At 54.3% G+C, this 26538-nt stretch overlaps 1 protein-coding gene across 1 annotated transcript in view; it reads left to right on the forward strand.

Annotated features, from left to right (window-relative positions):
- Positions 1-24661, forward strand: part of RBPMS2 (RNA binding protein, mRNA processing factor 2) — a 24889-nt gene extending 228 nt beyond the window's left edge. The window contains 7 exon segments of the mRNA XM_024735230.1: positions 1-63; positions 15568-15645; positions 16215-16253; positions 17634-17696; positions 18027-18177; positions 18672-18823; positions 24596-24661. The exon segment at positions 1-63 is cut by the window's left edge and continues 228 nt beyond it. Coding sequence (XP_024590998.1) covers positions 1-63; positions 15568-15645; positions 16215-16253; positions 17634-17696; positions 18027-18177; positions 18672-18823; positions 24596-24661 — 612 coding nt within the window.
- The last annotated feature ends 1877 nt before the right edge of the window (positions 24662-26538 follow it).

Genomic DNA, 26538 nt, shown 5'->3' on the forward strand with positions numbered 1-26538 from the left:
AGCACGGGCACCGGCACCGGCACCGGCACGGGCTCAGGCTCCAGCGGCACCCTGGAGGAGGAGGTGGGTCTGCGCCCCCGGGACTTGTTGGGTGAAGTACACGCGGAGGTGGGCGGGGGACGGGGCGCGCGGGGCCCCGCGGGCGATCTGGCAATCGCTCCCGGCGCCTTTCCGCCGTTGCCCTTCGGCCGGGGAGGAGCAGCCCGTGTCCGGCGGGCGGGGGCGTGCGGCCTGGACTACCCCGCCGGGCGGGCATTGTCTCCCCGCCCTCCCAGGCTCGGGGCCGACCGTGCGCCGGCGGCCGTCAGTGCGTCCCGCGGTGGGCGAGCTGCGCTGTGTCCGCCCCACGCCTGCTGCCCGCGCGTCCTTCGTTCTCCACTCCGCCCCGCTCGCTGCCCTCTTCCGAGGCGCTCCTCCCGCGTGGCCGGGACTCCCGCCTCGGCTGGGAGGAACTGATTGGGATTAGCGCGGCGGGCGGGCGGCACCCACACTCCCTTGTACTTTCCGCCCTGACCCCTCCCCGTGACCTTGGAGGCCTGGGCCGGCTGCGCGGCACCTTGGTTCGCTAGAGTTGTAGTCATGGGGGTAGACGGCTTTCTTCACGGCCCCGGAGCTTGGGCTTTGGCAAAGATGTCAGCTGACTGAGTTGGGAAGGAGATGCCTAAAGACACTCGGTTCCCAGTCCTCGTCTCTCGGGTTTTGCCGTGGCAGACAAGCCAGGACCCCAAAGCTGGCCCTAGTGGGATTCTGCTAGGAATGTCCACCGGCCATGTGCTAAGAGGAGGGAGTCTGGGGCGGCTTCGTGCAATCACCAACAGCTGAGTGGCTAATTGGATGTGGCAAAATCCGGGAGGGTGTATGTGTGTGGGGGTGGATATAGCCTTAAGGCTATCAGTGAATGGAGACCAGAAGCTCGGCCCGCAGAGACAAAAACTGGTGTGGAAAGGGGGCAGCCTTCGCAGCTCTCTCTCTGAAGGAGCCTCTGCTGTGTCACTCTAGGGCCAAGAGACCCTAGACCCTTCCTGCCGCGCCCTGGCATGCTCTTGCCCAGGAAACCAAGGGCCAGTTATCCACCCTGAGCTCCCTTCCCCTTGGTCTGGGGGAGAAACCGCAGAGCCCCTGATGGGGGCTGGCGTTGCTGCCTCCCTCCTATCCAGTGGCGGGTGCCCGCCCGCCGTGCTATAGGTTTGGTGCAGAATGGCGGCACTGGCCCACGGCTGGGCTGGGCTCCTCACTGTGGGAGGGATGATGGGAGGGTCACACTGCCAGTTCCCACTCCTAGCAATTCAGAGGCCTGCTGCCAGCCCCAGTCCACCAATGGCATGACAGCTTGAGAATCTAGGTCTAGATCCCGCTTTCTGTGGGGAAGGAAAGGAGGAATCTACAACGCTTCACTCTGAAGAGTGGCGAAGGAAGGCCTGACATATGTCCACGAGTGTGGTGTGGGTTCTAGTGGGCTGAGGTTCATTTGGCTCCTAAAGTCCTTGTCCTTCTTGGACCTTGATGCTGACAGGCCCTTGGCTTTGGGGACCCCATCCTGACTCTACCTGGTTGTTCAGAATCTCCCCTGAGAGTTGGGGGAGGCTGACAGGGTTGCTAGTGTGTGTGTGGTCTCTGCTGAAATTGAGGGAGGGAAGCCATCTCCTGTGAAGCTGGGCAAGGACCCAGAACCACTTCTGCTGGAGGGTTGACTTCAGCAGGGACTTAGCTCGCCGAAGAGACCCTCAGACCCACCCGTTTGAAATGGGAAGGGTGAACCACGAGGCCAGTCTAAAGTCTTGGAGGAATCGTTTGAGGTACTGGTCACTTTTTTCTAACTAGCTTTTTGAGAGAGAGGGCAGAATCATCAAGAAGTGGAATCCCTGCTCTCCCTCCTTGTGGGCAGAGGTGGGCTATAGCCCTGTAGTGCTTCAAGGAGTTCAGTGCAACTGGTGCTGGGGAGGGTGGGGAGCCTGGGCTCCTGTTTAACAGAGGTCTAAGACTAAGGGCCCAGTGATTTCTTGGAGCCCAGAGTCTGCTCTGGTCCGGTAAGCACAAGAATCGGCCCCTTCTCCTCATTAGCTTTCTGAACAGTGGGCCAAGAGCTCTTCAGCCAGGGTTCCATCTTGGATTGGTGGTTTGAGCAGGAACTAGACTTAGTCTCTTTAGCTTAGATGCCCCCTAGGTAGGCAGTTCTGCAACCCCCAAGAGCCACCATTGGGGAAATCCACATTAGCAGTGGTGGTTTACTCTCGTGGTTGACCCAGGCTGGCTCTTGGAGATTAGCTAAAGCAAACCTAGGAAGCCAAGGAAGAAGTTAGAGGTCAGCCCTCCCTGAGATGTGGCTGAGTAGGAGGTGGTTAGACCTGTAGGGATGGAAAAGGCATTCCAAGAAGAGGGAATAGCATGTATAAAAGTGGGGGGTGGATTGTGGAGCCACATGGCTTGTTTGGGTGACTACCAGGAATTTGCTGTGTTGCAGTACTATTGGAGGCCACGTTATGAACAGCCTGAGATCAATCATGCAGGCTTGGGAGGAAATTGGCATTTTTCTGCTACTTAAGAAGAAAGTGTGTTAGAAGCTTTGAAAACTTCTAACCCTTTAACCCTTTGAAAGCTAAGGAGGGCAGCGAGGAGTTAAGGGGAAGAGCTATGTGTCCCTTTCAATCTAGAAGCCATACCCCCCCACCCCGAGGTGCGTCTTGGCTGGTGCCTGAGCTCCAGAAGGTGAGGCAGTACAGTACCCGAGCCCTGCTCAGGGCAGGCTTGCCTCTGGTGTTGCCCAATCCCAGATTCAAGCATCTCCTGTCTTAGTGATTCTTGAGAGATGGCTGGAGAGTTACAGTGTTTCTGGGGAAGGGTATATGTGGTTTGAAAGAATATTTTATTTTGAAAATGGAGACATATTTTAATACAAGGCAGTGTTAAGTTACAGTAATGACTCGTTGGGGGCCCCCTGAGAGGAGGGTGGTGTTTGGAATCTTGGGGTGGGGAGTGCGGTTCAAGTTTCTAAGAGTTAAAGAAGTTTTATGCCAACCTAATGGTAAGCTCTAGAAAGGCAGAGATTAACGGTAGCTAAGGGAGCTACAGCTTGACCTGAGCGTCTTGGCCCCTCACTGCCCTCCATCCCCATCTTTGCCTGTCCATGGCATCCACCAAAGCTGGGCCAAGATCGCTTCTTGCACGTCTGGTACCGCACGGTCCATCATGTGTCCTCTAGGGGTCTCTGAGGATCCAGCTAGGTCCCTGGCTCCTGGCAGGATGGCCAAGGTTAGCACTCAAATGAGTGAAGGAATTTCAGGGTCCAGTGTGTGACTTGGGCACTGCCCCTTTTCTCTGCCATCAGAAATATTTGACAGAATCTGGGACATCTTGGTGCTCTGTCTGCAGACTTTTTTTTGGTATAAGGGGAGGGAGGCATCTATGCTTCCGGACTTTTACCTGGAACCAGGACCCAAGTAGGTAGATCCAGACAGATCAGGTAGATCAGACTCCCCTCCTCCCTGGCGGTTGTCGTGAATGTGTCTTCTCTGCTCAAATAACCTAATGGTAAGGCTGTACTATGCGTAGTAAACCCATACATAGTCTTTGTACCAGGCATTGTTTTGAGCACTTCACCGTTTTAACTCATTTAACTTCCACAACAGCACTGTGAAGTACTTACTACTATTTTATAAGTGAGGAAACTGAGACACAGAGAGGTTAAATAGCTTTCATGTAGCTAGTAATTGGGTAGGTTGGGGTTTGGACCCAGAGTTTGCTCTTAACAACATACTATACCCACTGTTCTGTTTTATATTGGGGGTTTGGATGAGACTTGGGGGTGGGGAGGGGAGAGGGTCTGCAACTGAAGTTTTTTAGGGCTGAGCTTTAGGTGATGACAGCGTCCCAAGCAGAAGCTCAGGGACTGGTTCCAGGCTAGTTCTCTTTGGGTTGGTGGCATCCCAAGACTGGGTGGTGGGAGCTGTCAGCCCCTGCAGGAGGAGCATTTTATCACAGATAATGTTTAGAATTGTTATTGCGGTGATAAAAACCAGAACAAGTGAATTCTCTACAGACAGTACATCCCCCTTGTAGCCTGGGCTGGGGCTGACTGCCTTCACACCCCACCCCCACCCTTGATTCCCTGTTGCTTTGGGCATCTTAACCAAAAAAATTGTACTTACTCTAAAGTGACTGCCTGTCGTTTTGGGGGGCCATTCTCTTGGGTCTCCTTATCTCCTCCTTGCCTGTAAGTGGGCAGCCTGGCTAGTTTGCCCCAGTAAGAACCAACTTCTAAGTATCATTCAGTGTTTGGACATTCTGATTTCTCATCTCCGTCTCTGGGGTGGGGCTGGGGGAGGAGTCTGGCGTGTATTGTAACTAGAGGCAACACATGAACTGCGGGATGCTTTGCTCAGTTTTCATGCTCTCCAGACAGTCCTGAGAGGTAGAGGAGAGGAGTCCTCCCACCTGCCCTGAGTGCTAAGTTCCTGGTCCAAGGCCACCCACCTCTGGTTACCCAGACCTGAGCTAGAGTGCTAGGTTCTGGCAGCACCTGGTGGCCTCCAGCCTCTGCTCAGCCATTGATTTTGGGTAGCAGCAACATTTGATGCCTTGTCGGTTCCTCTGCCGAACCCTGACCATGGCTGCCTCAGAGGGGTCCTCACACCCCAGGCAAAGCTGTGAGGCAGTGGGGCATCTCCCATACTACAGAAACCATGCTGCTGTGAGGTGGGAACTGCAGACAACCCACGAAGCTTCCTATGCCGAACCCCATCTACTGCCTGCCCAGGGACCAGCACGGCCTCCTTGCTTTCTGCTTTTTTCCCCGTCCTTGGATGGAAGGAATAAGATTACCTGAGGTGTGCCAAGGCTAGACAGGTGGCAAGATCGTTGGGTCCTCCATTCCTGAAGAGTCTGCTGGTGGATCCATCCATGCCAGGCGCCTCCAGAATATAGCAGGAGCTGTTTGTAGTGGGAGGGTCTGCCTTGGCCCATCTGTCATGGCCTTCAGTCATTTACAGCCGACTGAGGAAAGGCTCTTGGCTGTCACAAGTCATCAAGGCCGCCTGTATAGTTCTGAACAGGCCTAGGACCCTCAGGGAGAAAGGGCAGGGTCTGGCCTGGATGAGCCCATGGTATGAGTGTCTGGAGTCCCTACCTCCTTTTTTTTTTTTTTTTTTTTTTTTCTGTACGCGGGCCTCTCACTGTTGTGGCCTCTCCCATTGCGGAGCACAGGCTCCGGACACGCAGGCTCAGCGGCCATGGCTCACGGGCCCAGCCGCTCCGCGGCATGTGGGATCCTCCCGGACCGGGGCACGAACCCGTGTCCCCTGCATCGGCAGGCGGACTCTCAACCACTGCGCCACCAGGGAAGCCCCCTACCTCCTTTTTGTGGTTAGCCAACCTACCCTTTCCCAAGTGAGTTTTGGACTTTAACTGGGAGAGGTCAGAAGAAATTACTGGAATAGGACCTGAGACCAGTTTGGGGAACCTTTGTTGCGATCAAGGCTGTGAAGAGCTTCCACCCAGACTGGTCCCTGTTCTTGTGTGTAATTGTAGCCATATGCGGGCACAACTTGGGATGGAGGGGTTCTCCTGTGTTGGTGACAGGGGAGCTCCAAACCAGAATCTAGGTCCTAGAAGTAGTTTCCATCCCTGAACAGAGACCCTCTCCCAACAGGAGTGTCCCTTTGGGAAACATCTCTCGTCAGACTTCACCTGCCTCAGTCGGGTGGTGCACAGGTGTGGCGTGCTCGGCGCTTTGTGTTCACGTGCACGGTGCCGTGTGTTCACACTGGATTAACATCACATGGTTTAAGGGTTGGAGGTATTGATTTTGGAGCGAGGGGAAGTGCGTGGGATTCCCCTAGGACAACGCCTTGAATCTATGGGGTAGCATATAGCAGTGGTGACAGCTGCAACCTTTGCCAGCCACAAGGGTCAGGCAATAGATTGGCATTGGCCGACCACACAGCAGTAGGAGGGACAGGGGAGGCTGACGGCACAGGAGGGAAGGGAGCCTTGCCCAGAAGCTTCATGCTGGAGGCCCTGTGAGCCTGTCTTTCTTTTTTTTTTTTTTAAACATGTTTATTGGAGTATAATTGCTTCACAATGGTGTGTTAGTTTCTGCTGTGTAACAAAGTGGATCAGCTATACATTTACATATATCCCCATATCCCCTCCCTCTTGGGTCTCCCTCCCACCTTCCCTATCCCACCCCTCTGGGTGGTCACAAAGCACCGTGCTGATCTCCCTGTGCTAATCTCCCTGTGCTGTGCGGCTGCTTCCCACTAGCTATCTGTTTTACATTTGGTAAAGGTTCCCTAATGAGGTGTAGCGCAGGACTCGCAGCAGACTTTGACCAGGTGGGTTCCCAAGATGTGAAGCCTTCCCTTCCTGGGGGTAGAAGTAGCTTGGAGTATAAGGTCTGAAGCCTTATTTAATCCAGCTTAGTTCCTCCCACCCCTACACACACACAGGTGGAGCTCTAGGGCACATTGCAGGCCCTGAAGGAAGAGCCCCAACTTCCCAGGCAACTTGGACTTGACCCCCAGCTCTGCCAGTGTCTGGCCAGGCACCTAACTCCTGAGCTGGTTTCCTCAACTGTAAAATGGGCCTGTACCACTCTGCCTGTTACCTCAGAGGCCTGTCAGGCTCACACTCCGATGGTAGGTGTGAAAGAAGTGGAAACTACCAAGTGCTGCCCAGCGTGGGGCCTTAGAGCCAAGCCCTGATACATGTGATGCGGGGCTGGAATTAGCGGGGGCAGGCAAAACACTGTGGAACAGCCCCTAGACCTGGACTTCTCCCCGCCAGGTCAGACCGTGATGACGTTGGCGGTGTCCTAGGTGGGCACTGCTTGGAGGGAGGCTGGGCACTGTCCTAGCCTGGGAGCTGAGCAGCCCAGAGCTCCTTGGAGGAAACAGGAGGCGCTGGCGTTCTGGGAGCATGTGTGTTTGTATCTGCTTGCTGTACTGTCTGGCTGTATCTGCTTGCTCTTTTTCCCTGTGTCCTTGTTCAGCCCTTATAAGTCCTGGGTCTGCGGGCCATGTCACCACATTCCATCCACCTCTCGTCAAGTGGCCCCACTGAGAGGGACTTCTTTCCCCCGGGGAGGCGTAAGAGCGACCTGCCAGTGCCAAGCCTAAGCACAGGACCCAGGCAGAACCCAACTCTCACCCCGCCCCCTACATATGTATACAGAAGAAAAAGGCCAGGCCGCTGAGATCTCTGCAGAGGTACAGTGACTTGCTCTGTGGTTTCTGTTTGGCAGCTCCGGTATTGCCCCAGCAGAGAGACCCCTCTCAAACCCCAAGGGCCTGGCTTCTGACATCCTGCTTTCTCACCCTCTCAACCTCTGCCCCTTCTTTACTGCTTTCTTTGCCGTCTTGTGGGCAAAACGAAAGCACTGGAGCTCTGAGCCCATGGAGGACAGTGCCCGAGCATTACTCCGAGACTCCATCATGGTCTCCCACTTCCCTGGTTTCTTGGAAGGTCAGAGTGTGAAGGGCCCTGAGGCGAGTCCACCCCTCCTCTTTATTGCTGAGGCAGTGGTGAAGGCCACGAAGCCACTTGCCTGGCCGGTGGCAGGGCTGGGACTTCATTCGGGCTCCTTGACAATTGCTTTGAGGCTCTTGTTCTTTTGTTTCTGTGTCTGGTCTGTTGTCTGAGCAGGAGGCTGAGCCTGAGTCCTGTGTCTTGGTTCTCAATGACCCTTTTCCCCTTGCAGAAGCCGGGGCCGAACTGGGCGTGATGAAGTTTAAAAAGGACCTTCAGTATCTTTACAGCAGGAACGCTGCAAGCTTTATATAACGCAGGCTGCAGCTCATAAACTCCCATGATCTGGCTGGTGGGGCGGTAGTGGGACACCGAGATGGGGTGGCTTGGGCTTCTGTTTGGACTCGGGGCTTCCTGGGGCTGTGAGGGGCCCTGCTCTACCCCCACCCCTTCCCCGCTGCAGAAGGCTGCTCTGGGAGTTGGCAGCCTGTCAGTCTTCCCTTTGACTTCCCTATACCTAACTGTTTAGGACTAGCCATGGGATCATCCAGTGGAACCCCGTGCACCCCCGGTCAACCTTCTGCTAAGGACTGTTGCTGCCCTCTTAGCTCAGAAGCTGAAGGTCATTTGTTCTGGGCACCTAAGGCTGACCCCCCACTGGGCTCTGAGTGGGTTGGTGGTGTGAGATCAAGGTTTGCAAAAGAGCATTGACTTGTGAGCCGGGCACCTGGGGACACTGGGGCTGCTTCTGATACACTCGGTGACTTGGAGCAACTTCACTGGACCTCAGCTAAAAATAAGGTTTCTTCCAGCTCAGATGTTCTGCATTTCGGTTCCTGGAGAGGGCTGGGAATTGGGGAAGGATGTGGGAGGGGCTTATGAGAGGCTTGTTTTTCCCTGTTTGGATTTCCCTCCTCCCCCACCCACTTTTGTAAGGGGTGTTTTCCATCCAGATGACACCAGCAGGGCTCCCCATGCTAAGAGGCAGCGTTCAAAGTAAGCGAGTTACTTGAACATTTTGATGAAGTGGTTGGTTGAAACAGTTCCCTTTCCAGATTGAATTCTAACTTCAGAGATGTTGGATGGCCACAAAGAATCAGTTTTCAAGTATCATTTTTATCTCTTTGGTATGCTGTTTCTATTACCCAGAGTCAAGTTTCTTAGCCTCGTGAGGCAGAGATTCACCTAGAAGGCAGGAGTTGTCTTCTAGTGGGGAGTGTTTCTGGGTGGACCGCTGGGATTTATTTGGGGGTGGGGGAAGGGTGGGGATAACCCCGATGTTCTCCTACCTCAGCATCCTTTGTGCCCCGGACGGGAGGTCCCTGGAGTCCAAGTCCAGGGTGCTGTCTTGGAGAGTACAGGGCTGGGGTTTGGAAGGAGGCCGTGGTTGTCCTTTGGAGTTAAAGGGTAGGGGGTTTAATATCCATGGACATATGACTGTTTTTGACAGCAGTGTTTACCCCTTCCGTCTCTAATAAAAACTGGTATTTACGGCGCTCATCCTCTCAGCCACAGTATCCTGCTGCCACCCTTAACCTGAGAAGTTGAGTGTTCAATTCTTGGTATGAAGGTGGAGTGTGGCCAGGCCCCAGCCTGGGCTGATGGAGTGTGGCGTCCCCCCACTAGGGAGGGAGGGCCTCGTGGTGTGGCCCCTCGGACCCCACACCCCAGTCCTGTCCCACACAGAGGCTTTCCTCTGGGGGGAATGCCCCCTGCCCCGCCTCCCCCCACAGCTCCCTTCCCTTGACTTCTGCAGGGCCCCCATGTGCTGGGCCCTGTGTGTGCCCAGGGGAGGACAGAGACCTCTAAGCAGCCACTGTTGGGGGAGCTGGCCTTGGCCTGGGGGCACTGGAATGACAGGTGTGCCTGTGCAGGTGTCCAGGCTGACAGAGATGTCCACCTGGGCTGATGGAAAGAGGTCGAGTGCCTCGAAGCTTTTTAGGCAGAAGCCTGAATTTCTGCTATTAGGCTGATGCCTTGGGTATCACTGTCACCTTGCTTCTGGAGGCTTCTGTTTACTTTCATTTTTTCTGAAGATCTGTAAACAACTGTTGGTTTGTTTGTCTGAAGGAAGATCATTACTGACACACAAACAGGAATGAGTTTGTCAGAGCCCCTTCTTCCTACTTCTCTCTAAAAAGTTGTCTTCCCTCTGGGCTGGGGAGGGCCGCAGTTTTCACCTTTACTGAGGGAAAGGGCTGCACCACCCGGGGGCTCGGGTCCTCTGTCCTGCTGGGATTACAGAAGGTGCTGGAGAGGCTCCTTGAAGGGGGCGTTCCCTCCCCAGGGGCCTCAAGAGTAAGGCTGAGGATGGGGGCCACCATTTCCTGTGCCCTTCTCTGCCCCTCCCCGGAGCACTGGGAATGAGATGGGTGGCCTCCCGTGGAGGAGGGAGGAGCAGGCAAGAGGTCATTGGGAGCCCCAGGCACTCGAGGTCCAGCAGTAGCTGGAGGGAGAGGGCCCACGATCACACAGCAAATACCTAGCCAACCCCAGGAAGCCTGCCTGCCAGTGATAGCCTGTGGTGTGGACTTCCTAGAAGGGGCTGGACTCTCCCACCCTCTTGTTCCCAGCACCCCCAGGGAAGGATAGGCAGCAGGGCTTGCTTGAGGGATGAGCAGCCTCGGGAGTCCCCAAGCTTTGCTGGCCAGGGACACCGTCGTGCTGAAGGCCAGTTTGCTGCCCTAGGCAGGACTGGCACTGGCTGGGACCTCCAGCGAGGCCAAGTCTGCTCCTGACCATCATGAAGGCTACACACCATGTCTGCGATGTCCTGTATGGGGACACCTCTCTGGCCAAGTTCCTTGTCCACATTGAATTCGGTGCTTCCAGTGGTTCCTCAACATGTGTCTTCTTCTACTGGCTCTAAGGACTCCCCATCCCCCCCCCCCCTCTTTTTTTTGGCTGTGCAGCTTGTGGGATCTTTGTTCCCTGACCAGGGATTGACCCCAGGCCCATGGCAGTGAAAGCGCCAAGTCCTAACCACTGGACTGCCAGGGAATTCCAAAGGATTCCCTATCCTTTTTCCACCTCTCCCCAGTACCTTCTCCAGCCTGTTCCAAACTTGCCTTCCATCTGTGCCAGGGACATGGCTGTGGTCCAGCACAGTCTGCTGGTACTTGCCGTGAAGATGACCATTTTAACAGGGCCGCGGTTGCTTTCAATGTTTCAGGGCAGGAGGGAGATATTCTCTCGGGCTGTGTGGATGCTTTTGGAGAAAGAGTGAGTGTATGGAAGAAGGGCCTAGGTAAACAAGTTTGGTTCTTTCTAGCAGCCTGGGATTGTGTGAGCCACCCCTTCTGCTTCCTCCAAGTATCTTAAAATAGTTTCGTGTTGAATTCTTGTAGTAAACTTGTAGAATAGGCGGTGGGATCTTTGGCTGGTCTTTCCATCTTGGCATCAGTGGTGGTTGGTCCCCGAATCCTTGTCTGCGCCCAACCTCTCTGCTGAATGCTGCACCCTATGGCTGTGAGGCTGGCACCAGCAAGTGGCATGGGAGGAGTGGTTGCCAGTGCTGGCCTGGGACACAGGACTAATTGGCCAGGCCTTGCAGAAGTAACCACATGTCTCTGTCCCTGCCATCCCTAAGGATCCTGACTGTGCCATTAGGTTGCCTTGTCACCTTCCTATTCTGAGCCTCAGTTCCCTCATCAGTATTTATTCATCTATTTATCTATCTATCTATTTATTTATTTATTTATGGCTGCGTTGGGTCTTTGTTGCTGCGTGCAGGCTTTCTCTAGTTGCGGCGAGCAGGGGCTACTCTTCGTTGTGGTGTGTGGGCTTCTCATCTTCTCTTGCTGCGGAGCACGGGTTCTAGGCCTGCAGGCTCCAGTAGTTGTGGCTCACGGGCTCAGTAGTTGTGGCTCGTGGGCTCTAGAGCGCAGGCTCCGTAGTTGTGGCACACGGGCTTAGTTGCTCTGTGGCATGTGGGATCTTCCCGGACCAGGGCTCGAACCTGTGTCCCCTGCACTGGCAGGCGGATCCCTAACCACTGTGCCACCAGGGAAGCTCCCGTCATCTGTAAAATGAGGGTGTTTAACTAGCTGAACTCCACGGTGCCTTCCACCTCAGACATGGCCTCCCTGGGGAAGAGGAACACTAAAGAATCCGACGACCGTGTAAGGTTGTCTCACCTGTGTTCCCAGCTCCAGGCTGATCTGGACCTGACCCAGCCTCACTAGGCAACCTTATAACTAAATGGCTTGTGGTACCTGATAGGTGAGGTTTTTGTGCAGGTCAGTGTTGAGATGATGGGACCCTGAAGTGAACAGCATATGGTTGAACCTCTCCTGTGTGCTGAGCATAAAGTGTGCTCTTCATCCTGGAGGTAGAGGGTACCTGTGTTGTACAGATAAAGAAGCTCACATTCAGAGAGGTGAAGCAGCTTCGCCAAGCCAAGAATAAAGCTGGGATGCAAACTCTGGTCTAACTAACCAAAGCCCTTCCCATTTATGGCATCACTCTGCCGTCCCGGACCACATCGTTTCTGGCTCTGAGTCCCTTCTTTGGAGGGACCAAGGTGTGTAGAGATGGGGGGGGGGTCTCAGATGTTGAGCCTGGCTCTAGGCACCTTGGAGGACAGGAAAGTTTTGAGACTTGCCTCCTATCTCTGGGTTTTAGAGTCCAGGTGAGCTCAGATGGTGGGACCAGTAAAAGACAAGGGGTCTTAAGGGCCCCAGAAGACTTCAGAGGAAGGAAAGAGGGGTGAGGAAATAGAGGGACCTGAGGGATGGATGCCCTTCAGTTAAGGAATGAGGAAGGGGTGGTCTGAGGGGCAGTGTGAACAGTTGCCATGCCCTATGTGGCTGCTTGTCGGGGACCCAGAGTCTGTGGGCCGGGGCAGGACCTGATGAAGTTGGAAGTAGCATGGTGGGTAGGTGGGCTCTGGAAACTCTTGTTCTCTCGACATGTGGCCGGCCAGCCTGCTAGGCTCATACTTCCTGTCACTCCAGCTTTGCCATCATTCTAAACAGGCACCCAGAGAAGGGACTGGCTACTGAACGGACGTGTGGCAGAACTTTACCCATCCATGGGGCTAACGAGGCTGCCCAGGCGTGGCTGCCTCTGTCCCCACAGCCAGAAGAATGGCACAGATGGCTGACTCAGTGTTCCTGGATCTTACCCAGCTTTGCTCCTTGCTGAGCTAAGCTTGCCTGAGCCCTTTCTGGGCCTCAGTTTCCATGTCTGCACAGGGGGAGATAGGCAGAGGGCACATCATCTGCCAGGGTGTCCAGGGTCAAGTGAGAACCAAGGAGAGCATTCAGGTCAGGCTTCCTGTGATTTAGCCCCCCAGCAAAGGGTCTGTGAACTGGCAGACGGGGACCCACCACCTAACTCATAACTGCCTTGATGTCAGCTTGTTTCCTAAGGAATCACCAGGCACAGGATGCAACCTGTATTGTAGCCTTTAGAATCTAAAAGATGGGAAGCCAGGGAAAAGAGTCATCTGGCCCAGAGAAGGCTGGGAACCAGAATCTGAGCTGGGAATGAGGGAAAGTTCCCCTATACTCACTCCCCTCCCCTCCACTAAGCAGGAAACTTTGTGCTGAGAACTTTCTATTTAAGGGGGCCTCTGGGGAGGTCTGGCCAGAAAGGAGCCATTTGAGGAAGGGTTTAAAATTAGCTGGGGTGAAATGGGTGGCCCCTGGGGAGAACTGAGGCAGAGGTTTCTGTGGGCGGCTCTGGCTTTGCATCTTTGACCCAAAGCATGTCCCCTCATCCCAGGGAGGAGGGAGTAGCGCTGGTCCAGGCCGATCCAGCAGGACCCTGGCTGGCTTGTACTCTTTCAGTCCATTGTCTGTGGTGGGCTGGGTGCCCAAGTCCTGGCACCAAAAAGCAAGCATCATCTCTACCAGCCTGGGTGAGTGGTTGGGAGGGAGACCTGGGTTTTAAGTCCCAGGTCTGCTGCCTTTAAAAAACAAGCTGCATGGCCTGAGCAAGGCACTTCTCTTTGGGGGTTTACATGTAAATGAAAGGTCTTCCGTCAAAGGGCAGAGGGGTGTAGAGGATGGCTGCCCTCTGGAGTCCAGGAACTCAGTTCAGCCCACTCTGGAGCCTGGGCTGTCCAGTTTCTCCCAGATACTTCTGGGACAGGGCAGTGCTTGAGAGCTGCATGTATAGGGACACAGCTGCCAAGGGCTGTGAGATGTACAGAACCTTTACCCCAAGCCCAGGAGCAGAAGTGTGTGTGGTGAGGAAAGGCATCACCAGAGGGGGTGGAGGTGTCCTAACTGGCAAGGAATTCTGGGTTTGCTTCTTGGCAAAAACTCATGTGAGAGAAGAAGCTGTCCTTACCTATTTTATCAGCCATGGGCTTGGAGTCATTCCTGTGTGGCTAGGGGTGGCGACACTTGTTACGGGCAGCTATGGGGGCTGGTTTCCTTTGCCACTCCTGGCTCTGTTGTTGACATGTGTGTTCATTGGAGAGAGAGAGGGGGAGGGGGAGGGGAGAGGGGGAGGAGGAGAGGGAGATGGGGAGGGAGGGAGTGTGTGTGTGTGTGTTGGGTGTAACTTTGCCTGACTGCCCTGGGTTCCTGATTCAAGCCATTGTATCCAAGAAGGCTGTTGCCTCAGTTCCTTCAGTAGGCCATCACTAGAGCATGGAAGAAGTTCTTTGGTGCCTCTGGGGGGGAATGTGGCCCACTAAATGTTTTCAAGAATAGCCACGTGTTGGGTGGGCTGAGGCATGTGAACTTGTTCTTAAGTCGTCAGTGACAAGTTGAGAAGACTTTCATTTGGCTTAGTGGTATGACATGCGACTTGAAACAGGAGTCAAGGGAATTCCCTGGCAGTTCAGTGGTTAGGACTCTGCGCTTTCACTGCTGAGGGCAAGGGTTCCATCCCTGGTCTGGGAACTAAGATCCTCAAAGCCATGTAGCCAAAAAAAAAAAAAAAAAAAACAGGAGTCAAGTGTGTGGGGAAGCTCTGCTCTTTTGGATTTTTCGTTACTCACAAAGCACAGTTTCAAGATGTATTTTTAATGGATCTACACTATGGAAAACCCTCCTTCTCCCATTATAATTATTGGCTGATCTGGCCTTGCTAGTTGAGCATTGGAGGCCAGCAGCATTTAACCAGCAGTGGTGAATTAGGGAAGTGTTCCTGCTAGCCCTCTCCTGTACCTCACCCACTGTTCGGGAGGTCGGGTTTGGCAGGAGTCACAGGATGGACACCTGGTGTCTAGACCTGGCTTCAGGGCCAACTTGTAACTTTGTTGAGGGCAAGGCTCATAACTTATACCATCCTCTGCCTCACTTGAAGTTGGCAAGATCCTACACATTCTTCAAAACCCAGCACCATTGTTCCATCTCTGACTCCTTCCTCAAGTCCCTTATTCAGTAAACATTTAGTACCAGCACCATGCTAAGAGCTGGGCAGAGAAGCAAGAGTATAATACATTGCTGGCCACTGAAGAGCCTACGTCTAGCGTGGGAAGCAGGAGGAGATGGAGGTGAAAGTGCTGGGCCCTCTGATGAAATCGCTCCAAGGCACAGAGTTTACATCTTTGCCTCCCCGCTAGACCAGATGGAGCCTTTCTACCAGGAGTCCATGGGAGTATTCTGAAATATATATATGTTTCTACTTGTGCATTTTTTGGAGGTAAGATACCATTGCTTTCTTCAAGTCTCAGAGGGGTCCTTCATCTATCTTGTTAAATAGGACTCTCTCCTTGAGGCTGTTCGGCAACAGACAGTCTGCAGAAGTGCTCAGCTAGTGCTTGATGTGACACCTGCAGGATGAACCCAGGGAAAGGAAAGGGTCCAGAAAGGTTGTTTTTTTTTTTTTTTTTTTTTTTTTTTTTTTTTAGGCCCAGCCGCTCTGCGGCATGTGGGATCTTTCCGGGCCGGGGCACGAACCCGCGTCCCCTGCATCGGCAGGTGGACTCTCAACCACTGCGCCACCAGGGAAGCCCCCAGAAAGGGTTTTGAAAAGTTAAATGCTGTGAAACTTTGGGTGCTCATTTGCCTCAGCCTCCAAAGAAGGCTCAGGAAATCCTGAATTCTTCCTTCAGCCCTGGAAGGATTCCAGTTCCTTCCTGAAGGAAGAGCCATCATCCTTGTTCTTCTGTCAGCCCGGCCCTGACCACTGTGGTCTCTTCCCCAGGTCCGGACACTGTTCGTCAGTGGGCTCCCTGTGGATATTAAACCCAGAGAACTCTACCTGCTCTTCAGGCCGTTCAAGGTGAGTCTGGACTCAGCCACCCATGGGCAGAGCCTAGGATGGAGGAGAAGCATCAGGAATGAATCGCAGACCTGGATTGGGCAGCAGGAAAACTAGAAACTATGATGGCAGACCTGGTTCTCTGTCCCGGTTCTGCTAACTCATATGTTGCTTTCTGTCAGTTGCTTATTAGCCTTTCTGAGCCTCCGATTTCTCATCTGTAAAGTGGAGACAGTAGAATCTCAGTAGACTTTGCCGTATAAGGAATCTTTGAGATTCAGCACAGCGTTTTCAATTTGCAGATAAGAAAACTTAAAAAGGTGAGGTCTGTGCTTCCAGATGACAGGCTACGGGAGCAAAGGGGAATTTCCTCATGAAATGATGAATGCTACCGCATGATGGCTGTCCCGTGTGCTAGGCCGTGTGATATGGGACACAAAGACTGAGGGCACTCAGCAGTGGTGGAGATCAGAGTGGGTCACCTTTGGGGGGAGAAGAGTGTGAGCTGGGGAAAGGCAGGGCTGGGGGGTGACCAGGGTAGCACAACAGAGGCTTCCGACCTTCCTGTTAATGACCACCTCTCTCTGCAGGGGTATGAAGGGTCCCTGATCAAGCTCACATCGAGACAGGTAATTTCTCTCCAAGGTTTTTCTTCCTCCCAGTCCAGACTGACTGCTGAAATTGGAACTGAGCTTGTTCTCTTTCCCTCAATCTTGAGGCATCTGGCAGCTGAGACCTGCCCCCTGCCACCCCTATCCTGTCCTAGGCTGACGAAAGAGTAGCCTCCACAGGTCCCCTCTTCTTACCAGTCACCTCCTGGTCCTCACTCTCTGGCTCTTGAGAAGCCACAGTGGGACCCGGAGGCTGAGGACCATAGAGGTGGTGGCTGTGCTCTGGTTCCTGATGCCAGGAGTCCCAGGCCCAGAGCCTTCAGGAGCCATTTGGGAACTGGACTGAGCCCAGGCAAAATGAAGTCGGAGAAGTTTTAAACCTGTTGTTCCCCCCAACCCCGACCCCCCCTTTTAAATAAATAAATAAATTTATTTATTGGCTGCGTTGGGTCTTCGTTGCTGTGCACGGGCTTTCTGTAGTTGCAGCGAGCGGGGGCTACTCTTCGTTGCGGTGCACAGGCTTCTCATTGTGGTGGCTTCTCTTGTTGCAGAGTACAGGCTCTAGGTGCGCGGGCTTCAGTAGTTGTGGCACACGAGCTCAGTAGTTGTGACTTGCGGGCTATAGAGCACAGGCTCAGTAGTTGTGGTGCATGGGCTTAGTTGCTCCACGGCATGTGGGATCTTCCCGGACCAGGGCTCGAACCCGTGTCCCCTGCGTTGGCAGGCGGATTCTTAACCGCTGCGCCACCAGGGAAGCCTGGGGCAACAAGTTTATGGGACTTCCCTGGTGGCGCAGTAGTTAAGAATCCTCTTGCCAATGCAGGGGACATGGGTTCGAGCCCTGGTCTGGGAAGATCCCACGTGCTGCAGAACAACTAAGCCTGTGGGCCCAAACTGCTGAGCCTGCGCTCTAGAGCCCGTGTGACACAACTACTGAAGCCCATGTGCCTAGAGCCCGTGCTCCACAATATAAAAGAAAAACCTGTTGTCCCTTGATTGAACCTGAAGCCTTTCCGTGCCCTTGATACATTAGTGTCCCCTTTCGTGCTGGGGAAAACACTAAAACTTACACTTAATTACCTGCATACATTAAAAAAAAAGACTTTTACTGAAAGGGTGATGTTTAATGCAGTGGGATAAAGCTGTACTGGCATCGTTTCCCAGAATGTGGTACCTGGATGGGAGAGTTTTAGTGCCCCAAACCAAAAATATATAATTCTTGTCCATATATAATTATATAAATATATAATTCTTGGCCGTATCCTCCCTGTGTTCTAGCTGAACATAGGGGGGATATGGACAAGAATTATATATTTTTTTGTTCTTTTGTTTTGTATACTTGAAGGGGAGATGGAGTGTTGGGAGAGATGCAAGGGTATTCTCTCTTTTTCCTACTAGCCTGTTGGTTTTGTGATCTTTGACAGCCGGGCAGGAGCAGAAGCGGCCAAGAATGCATTGAACGTGAGTAGACAGAGAACAGGCCTTTCTCTGACCCACAGACTTCTAGGCAATGGGTATTCCTGTTCCGTCTTCTGCAAACCTTCCCCCACTCCACACCCAAGGAAAGGGCCCACAGATGTACCTTTCCCAACAGAGAGGCAGAGTCTTTGGCTGCACTGTCTGTGCCAAACGCCACTACTCACAAGGCCCGAGCAGTGTGTCCTCTGTCTTGGCCCCCGTGTGGACGAGTCTTTCAGGCTGGATCATTTCTGGGGCCCTTCCGTCCCCACTGCAGTGGACAGGCTGGGTCCTACAGTGTAACGCCTTTCCCTTCCTTTCCTTCTCACGTAGGGTATTCGCTTTGATCCTGAGAACCCTCAGACCCTGAGGCTAGAGTTTGCCAAAGCCAACACCAAGATGGCCAAGAACAAGCTAATGGCTACACCAAATCCCACCAACGCTCACCCCGCCCTAGGAGCACACTTCATCGCACGAGACCCCTGTGAGTGGCACTCAGAGTGGCCATCTGCTGCCCTTTACCTGGCAGAGCTGGGGGGCCCTCGTGGATGGAGTTGCGTGCAGAGGGCATCACTGAGGGCATCACTCCTGCCTGCCCACCCCTTTTCCAGGAGCTTCTTGCAGCCACCATTACCCATCCTTGTGGGTCCCATGCTTCCTTCCTCCCCTGCAGCCTTTGCTGGACCTCAGACTGAGCTCCTGAGCTGTTGGTGTCGCCCAGCTTCCCTGAAGCCTTCTCTGATCCCTCTTGGTTGAGATGAGCAGAGACCCATCTGAGGGCTTCTTGAAGCAGACAGGATGCTCACCAAGCCTGGCCAAGTTACCATGGCTTCTTTCCCAGTCTTGGGATCCTTCAGGGGAGCCTGAGAAGGGAGCTTATGCTCAGTGATAGTGCTGGGTCCCCTTCTGTGTTTGGAATGGGGTGGCACAAAGGGGGACCCACGTTCTGACAAGAGGGGCTGTTGTCTCCCGTCGCAGATGACCTGATGGGGGCCGCTCTGATCCCCGCATCCCCAGAGGCCTGGGCCCCCTACCCTCTGTACACCACAGAGCTGACCCCAGCCATCTCACATGCTGCGTTTACCTACCCAGCCGCCACTGCTGCTGCCGCTGCCGCCCTACATGCTCAGGTAAGCCTGTCGGGGGGAGAAGTAGGAAGGGGGAGAACAAAGGCTCTGAGTTGGCCAGGCTTCATTCCTACCCGGCCACGGGCCACCCAGGTCCCCAGAGCTGCTGCAGAACTGCTGCCTTGTAACAACAGTACCTTTGGGGTTTGGGGTCCCACAGAGGGGAAGGAGAGGATAAGCTGTGAGGCCGCATCGAGGATACACTGCAAATGTGAAGTGTGAGAGACCCACCGTGGGTCCACTGCCCCCGGACACGCGCGGGCAGGCTGTGCCGATTCTGCCTGTGGTGACAGATCTGAGTGTGGTCGCCGGAGGCAGCCCGCCTGCCTCTGCTTCCTCCTGTCTTTGTGAACTTCAGAAAGCTCTGAGAGATTTCTGTGTCTGGGTTGTTCTTTTTCACTCATCTGGAAAGATAAGAATAGTAGTATCTGCCTCAGGTTGTTGTGAGAATTAAATGTTAAGCCATGTGAGGGGCTAGAATTGTACCTGGAACATCCGGGGTGCCCAGTGAGTGTTTGCTCTTTTGTTCAAGGAACGTGGGCACCCTGCATTGTGACCTGGGCTGGGGCGGGAAAGATGCAGCCCGCGCTTCTAGGCGAGAGGTGGAGAGGGCACGGCTGGGCTGGGAGGGCTCTGTGCTTGCCAAATGCCGTGCCAGGTGCCCGAGAGGGGCACGAACACCTCGCAGGTTACAGCCAGGCCTCCGCGCGGCAGTGACGGGGCACCGCCAGGCAGCGTGGGAGGGCTGTGGTGAGCGGCGAGCCCACCTGGGCCTCTCGTCAGTGAAGTGACGGAGAGCTGAGGCTCGTGAAGAGCGACCTGGCTGCTGAGAGGGCAAGAAAAGAGGTCTCCTGGCTGGGGCAGTAGAAGGGGACGAGGAGTTAAAGGGTGTGAGAAGCCAGGAGGGAGAGTTCCCAGAAACTAGAAGCTGAGGCAGGAGGAGTGGGCAGCTCTGCCAGTGGGAGGGTCAGGTGCATGTCCATCCCTCTGAAGGGCTTAGTGACCTGGGTTCGCCCAGTTCCAAGGTGGAAGGTTCAGATTCCCTGACTGCCACCCTCGCAAGGCGTTCCCCCGGCCACGGCAACTTGGGTTGTACCGAGGGCAGATGCGTGGTTCCGCTTGGCGCTCACCCCGGCGGCACACCACAGACGGCTGGAAAATTGATCGGCGTAGGGAGGTGGCAGGGCTCTTCCTCTCTAGGGCGACGTTTGGGGGACTTACCGCAGACCAGTTCTGTGGTGAGTGAAGGCAGTCCTCTGTGACCCGGCGGAGTGTGGAAGGCAGCTGGTGCGGGGGGAGTTTAACTGCAGGGGCCCTGTGAGTCCTCTGATCCCAGCTGTGCCACCAGTTAGCTACCTGATCTTCAGCAAGTGACTTCACCTCTGGGCCTCCGTCTTGTCCCCATCTGTAAAACGAGAGGGCAGGACCAGATCGGATGGAGAGGTTCTACCCCGTCTGCTCTGAGATGCTAGGCCATGGCAATGTGAGGCAGAGGTTGGGAGCCAGGGACAGTCAGGATGTCAGATTCTTCAGGAGCGATATCTCTGCCCTTTTTGGGGTGCCCCCCCCCCAGCCGGCTGGGAGTGGTGCACTGCTGTGGGTCCCTAAGCTTCGTACACGGGACTGTGTGCCCTCCTCTTGTCTTCCTTTCCAACTTCCTCCCTCCTTCCCCATGCCCTGTGGCTGTCCAACTCCAGTCCAGCTACCTTGGTCCAAGTCCTGGCTCTCTCTTTCCACACCTGTGTGACCTTGGGCAAGTTTCTTGACCTCTCTGTGTCTCAATTTCTTTGTGGTATGATGATAGCCGTAGCTACTTTAGAGGGTGGTTGGTAGCCTATTAGCATAGAGGGGGCACTACATGCTTATTATTTAATGTCATTATTGTCTAGTTCCCTCCAGGCCTCGCTGTGCCTGAGTTCCTGTCTTCTGGTCTCCCTGGGAAGGGGTTGAGGGCCCCCTCAAAGGACAGTGGCTTTTTTCGGGAGGCAGCCTGATGACAAGCGATTGGATCAGGTGGTGACTAGTTCTGTCCCGCTGCTTGAGTTCTCTGGATAGTTGTTTCCTCGACAGTAAAACACACTGTTAGGACCAAATGTAGTAATAGGCATGAAGGCATTTTTTTTTTTTTTTTTTTTTTTTTTTTTTTTGCAGTACGCGGGCCTCTCACTGTTGTGGCCTCTCCCGTTGCGGAGCACAGGCTATGAAGGCATTTTTGAAGTAGTATCACTTTCTCTATTCCTTCCAAGAGCCCCCTCCCTGCCCCCGATAGTACTGCCCCAGAGGTGGAGGCTGAAAATGCCTAAATGAGGGAGGTGGACCCTGGTGATCCTCAGGAGGTTATTCTGAACCCAGAGGACCAGTAGTCGCGTTTTTCTGTGCCTGGGGGTAAGGAGGTGACTTGGAGAGAAAGGCAGCAGCTGATAGACAAAAGGGGATGCAAACCGGTCCTTCCTTTCTGTACCCCACCATATGCATCCTGACCTCACGCCCTCTGCCAGTAGCTCGGCCTGAGCGAGGCATCCTCATGTGGCTGCGGGGACGAGACCTGCAGGAAGAAAGGGGCTTGGAGATGGTTCAGTCCTGCTCTATCTCGGCACAAGGCTGTCTTGCTGGACCTTCTGATCCTTTTGATAGAATCTTCTCCTTTCAGAGCGTATGGGTGGCAGGGGCACACTGGGGTCTGGTACATGAAGATGGTGGCCTAAAAGCAGGGATTCTGCATGTCCCCTTGCACCCCAGGGTCCTCCCAGTTTGGACTTCTTTTTCCATTTCGACCTGAGGGTATGGGGGTCTTTCACTGCAGCCCTTTGCCCCCCTTACACTGGCTCAGCCACTTACCGATGACCTTAAAGTTACACGGATTCCCCTGCCTCTATTTTCTTGTCTGTTTAATGGAAATGCTAATAGCATCAACTTTATAGGGCTTTTCTGAGGATTGAATGAACTTAGTATATGAAAACTACTTAGACCAGCATCTGGCACATGCCAGGTGCTTCATGAACATTAGCTATTAGAGGTCTGCGTTCATGGGAAGAAAAAGACAGGTTTTTTTTTCTCTTTTTTGCCTTTGCTTGTCATCCTGTTCCCCAAAATATCACTACGTTTAGTCCTTAGACTTGGTAGGTAGTTGGACACAGGTGTATAAGTAAATCCATGGGTATGAACCTTTTACAAAAATTACACATTTACTCTTTTTAAAACTTAAATATTAAGGCATGCTTCTATGTCAGTAAGTATAGGTCTGCATTCTGGGTGCCTGGCTAGCCTACCAGTGTATAAGTGTGTCTGCCTCCCTGTAGATGGCAGTGAGGTTGTTTACACACTTTTCTTTTGCTCTGTTAGGCTGTGCTGCCACGGATGCCCTTGTTCACACCTCTCTGGGCACCTGTCCTGCCTGCTTTCCTTATCATAAATTCCTAGAACTATTGCAAGGTCAGAGTGTAGACTTGGTCTGAGTTAATTGTATTGTTTTGACTTTGTGATGAGTGAGGCTCCCTTATTTGTTGGCTGTTTCTATTTCTTCTTGTATGGATTCATCCCTTTGCCCACTTTTTGGTGTATCTTCTCAGTCAGTCTGAGGGTCTGAGAGAGGACCGTGTGCCCCCCACTTCCTTTGTTTGGGTGCTGCCCCTCTTGGAGCTGTAGCCATTCTAGATGCCCATGGGCTTTCCCTGTGGGGTGGCCTCTTAGGACCTCCAACCCCCCCCACACTGTGAACAAGTGGAGGCCCTGACAGGGGACTGGCCACTTGCTCCCTGCTGTGCTGGCCGTGACCCCTGGGCCTGGAGTCTTGTTCTGAGCTGGGGCAGGAAGAGACCGTGCTTCTTTAGGGAACCTGGACCACTGGCCTATCCCAGGCATCTGAGGAGAGTGGAAATGCAGCCCTCCAAGTACGTTCTGTTTAGTTGGGTTGCACGACCATCCCGAGCTCAGAAATTAGGGCTTTCCTCTGCTTCCTCCCCAAGGAGGCGGTGGCTCATCTCAGGCTGGAGGGAAAGCTGCTGCTCTGGAGCCCAAGCCGCAGCACCTAGTGGAGAGGGTGGGGCTGGATGGAGCAGGCTTGTTGTGGGGGCCCCTAAGCAGCCGGTGGTGGAGAAGGGCAGGTCGGAGGCCTCCAGGGTCCCTCCCACTCTCGTCCGACGCTCTCCCCTTGTCCAGCCCTGCAGGGCACCCAGCCTGTCAGGCGCTTCCTTGCCGTGGGGCCACTCCAGCTGGAGGCTGGGTGAAGTGCAGTGGTCAGGGTCCACTAAGGCTTCCCTGAGCTGGACCGGCCGCAGCCTTGTCCGGTGGCAGCGGTGCTGGTTTCCTCATCGTCCCTCTCTTAGGGAATGAGTTCTGGTGTCCAGCCGGGCTTGCAGCTGAGAGGGCAGCCCATGGCTCGGCAAAGGGGAGGAGAGGCTTCCTCCCTCTCAGCTGTCAGCCAGGAAGGGAGGGAACTGTTTCCAGATGTTCAGAAGACATGAGAGAAAATAAGATGGCCTCTGAGGCTGGATGGCTCAAAGAGGCTCTTGACCCTTTCTGTGTGGTGTGGGGCTTAATCAAGGCGGTCCTGGCAGCCAGGGGTCAACTGTGTGCCGATGACAGCAGTGCCACATCCTTGGAGCCCAGGGGCCATCCCGACATTGGTCAGCTGGCCTAGGCCCTGGTCCTGCCACGTGCCAAGTGTCCTGGCATCTCAGAGTAACCAGCTGCCGACTTCCTGCTGAACACGGGGTGGTCAGAGTCCTGCGCTGTACAAAACGGCACCTAGAATTTGGAGGGGGCACAGGAGCAAGTTCTCAGGAAGCTTTCATCAGCCACCAGATAGCCTGGCGTTGCTCGATATCTTCCCTGCTTACAGAGGCAGGGATTCCTGGCAGCCAAGTGGGTAACTGGGTCTGACTGCTCGTGCCTCAAGAGTTTTGTCCGTATGCCCAGCTGCTACTTGGTCTCCTCATCGGCTCTCCTGTGCCATCCCTTTCTTTCCTAAGAGAACCCCGGCTCCCATCTCTGAGTTCTCTTCCCACCCCCTCACTCGGGGCCCTGTGATGCCCTGCCGCCACCCCTCCCAGGTGGCCACGGGTCAGGCCCGGGCGGACGTGCTGTCTGTAACTGGGGCAGGCGGCCTCCCCGCAATCTTGGCTTGGCACCCAGCACGGCTCACCGTCCAGACTGGCCCATGGGGAATGGGGTGCATGTCATTTCCTGGCCTGTTTCTGGGAATCATGCTTTGGGGCCATTGCTCTGTGGGGCCTTCTAGCAAGTACCAGGGTTGAGGTAGCTGCCAGGCTCCCACTAGAGGGCTCAGCTGGTAGGTTACAAATCTCTAAAATTAGGAGGCTTTTGTAATGAAGGGAACGGGGGTGGGGGTGGTGCAGAAGCTCAAACGGGGCAGCGGCGGAGGCTGGGAGCATCAGCTGGGTCTTGTCTGTGACTTCCTGGGATCCTGCAAGGACAGGACCAACTTCTGGGAGTCCTGCCCCTTGGAGACCACACTGACTTTGGTTTCTAATGTGTTTTTACATTCTGTCTTATCTGATCCTCGTGGATACCCTGTGACTTTGAATCATCTCTATCCTGTAGCTGTTGAGGACACTGAGACTCAAAAGAAGTTGAGCAAAAATGTGTTAGGTGCATTCTCCCGATGTTAGGAATTCCGCCCTCTCCCGGTTAAGGGGGAAGGGCAGACTGTTGGGCCAGTGCCCCCGGCTGCCAGCACTCCACCCGGTACCGCCAGGCTCAGTGGAGCGTGAACGCCTCCGTAACCCTTCTCTCATTTGAACCTCCGTCCTGCAGAGAAGGCAGGTCAGGTGGCGCTCTCCCATTTTCAGGATGAAGAAACTGACGCCCAGAGGTGAGTAACTGGCCCGACCTCCGCCGTCAGTGACAGGACCAGGACTCCGACAGGGGCACTGAAGGCCGTGTTTCCCAGGCTCCCCCGTCAAGCGAAGGGACTGCACAGCTAGCTCCTGACGTTGGCTTCTCTTGCAGGTGCGCTGGTACCCTTCCTCTGATACCACCCAGCAAGGATGGAAATATCGTCAGTTCTGTTAGTTCTTCAGTAAGTGCTGGGTCAGAGGCCTGGGACGGAAAGTGTCCTAGCGCCTGGCTCCCTGTAGGGCCGTGGTTCCTCTGCCTGAGTCCAGGAGCTCGCTGGTGCTACCCCAACCTGAGCTTGCGCCTGGGGCACTCTGGCTGGTTTTCTCCTCTCCTCCCACCCTGCCCCCCACCCCGCATCTTGCAGCCTCCTCGAAAGGGGAGGGCCTGGGTTCATCTCCAGTCCCATGCATCTGCTCATGGCCACCTCTTTCCCCTCCCTCCAGGTCTGGTCACCACAGCTCGAAGCCCCCCGCCCGCCTCACTGGGGAGGGAGCCACCTTGAGCTTCCACTGCCCCCAGGTGGCCCGTGCAGAGCTGCTGCTTCCCTCCAAAGACTGTGAATTTTAAGCCTGACTCAGTGGACTCTTGTTTCCTTTCTCTCCTTTTCCTCAGCCCTGTCCTGCCCCAAAGCCCCTCTCCAAGGCCTCAAGGCAGGATTCAGGGGCCTTCTCACTGGGACACCCAGACCCAGCTCGGAGGTCTCACTGGGACTGAGCAAGGCCTGACCTCCAGTCCAAATTTGCTTCCGTAGCCCCACCTCAAAGAAATGAGGCGTTTAATTTTGCATGTTTTCCTGGCATGAATTAAGACACTTAAACCTGTATATATGTGAGTGTACAGTTTGTTCTCACATTGTGTCACCATAGCAACAAGTCCTGACCACTAATGGTTCATCATTCCCGGTCCCTCTCCCCACACCCCACTCCCCTGCACCCACCCTGCTTCAGTGAGGACCAAGCCCTGCAGCCAGTTCCGCCCTGCGGCTGGCGGCCTCCACCACCCCACACACTTCCAGGCTGAACAGGAAGGACCACCCAGCCAAGGTAGAGCGTTTTCTTGGTCATTTCAAATTGGGGTCCTCTGCTTCCTCCCCCTCAGATGAGCCAACAGCCATTAAAAAAAACCCTTTTTCTGCCCAGTTTCGCTTACCTCTCCGCGGCGCACCCCACCCCTGCCATGGTTCCTCATGCTTTCCAAAGTTCGAAACCAACCAAAAAGTTGAAAGTATTTTTGTACCCTGTGTAACAAAATATTTATGCAACATGAAAGATTTTTCGTGTGTGTGTGCAATTATTGAAGAGACCTTGTCCGCCCCGTCAGATAAGTTTAACATTTTAGTTTGAGGCATGAAGAAGAAAAGGGTTTCCGTTCTCCAGCAGTGAGCCTTAGCGTCAGCTGTTAGTTTAAGAAAAATGAAGGAAAAATTGTGCAATTTTTTGTTTCGTGTGCATTGCCTTTGGCCACAGCTGTGGCTGTCTTGCCGTTTTCAGACTTGGGAGACGAGGAGGCTGTTGTAATTGCTGATCCTGTGAGAATGTGAAACTGGATAATATATGAAATGCAAAATAAAAAATCATCCAAAGTAACTGCTCTCCGACCTTTGCTTCCTTGGGTTGTAGGTTGCCATCGGGAGGGCACAGCTAGAGGACAGGTGTTGGGAGTTAAAGGGGGAAGGAGGCGAAGTGGGCCCGGGCCTCAGAGCTCACGTGGCCTCTCCCTCCTGCCCTCTTTTGTGTGACTTGAGGCTGGAGAGGAAGTGACCTGCCAAGGGCCGAGCAGCGGGGGCCGCCTGGGTTTAACTCATTCTTTGTTTTCTGTTCTGAAGATGGGGGCGGAGATTCCCTGCACCCAGAGTAAGC

Source organism: Neophocaena asiaeorientalis, unplaced genomic scaffold, assembly GCF_003031525.2.
Source record: "Neophocaena asiaeorientalis asiaeorientalis breed wild unplaced genomic scaffold, Neophocaena_asiaeorientalis_V1.1 scaffold264, whole genome shotgun sequence".
NCBI classification, from domain to species: domain Eukaryota; kingdom Metazoa; phylum Chordata; class Mammalia; order Artiodactyla; family Phocoenidae; genus Neophocaena; species Neophocaena asiaeorientalis.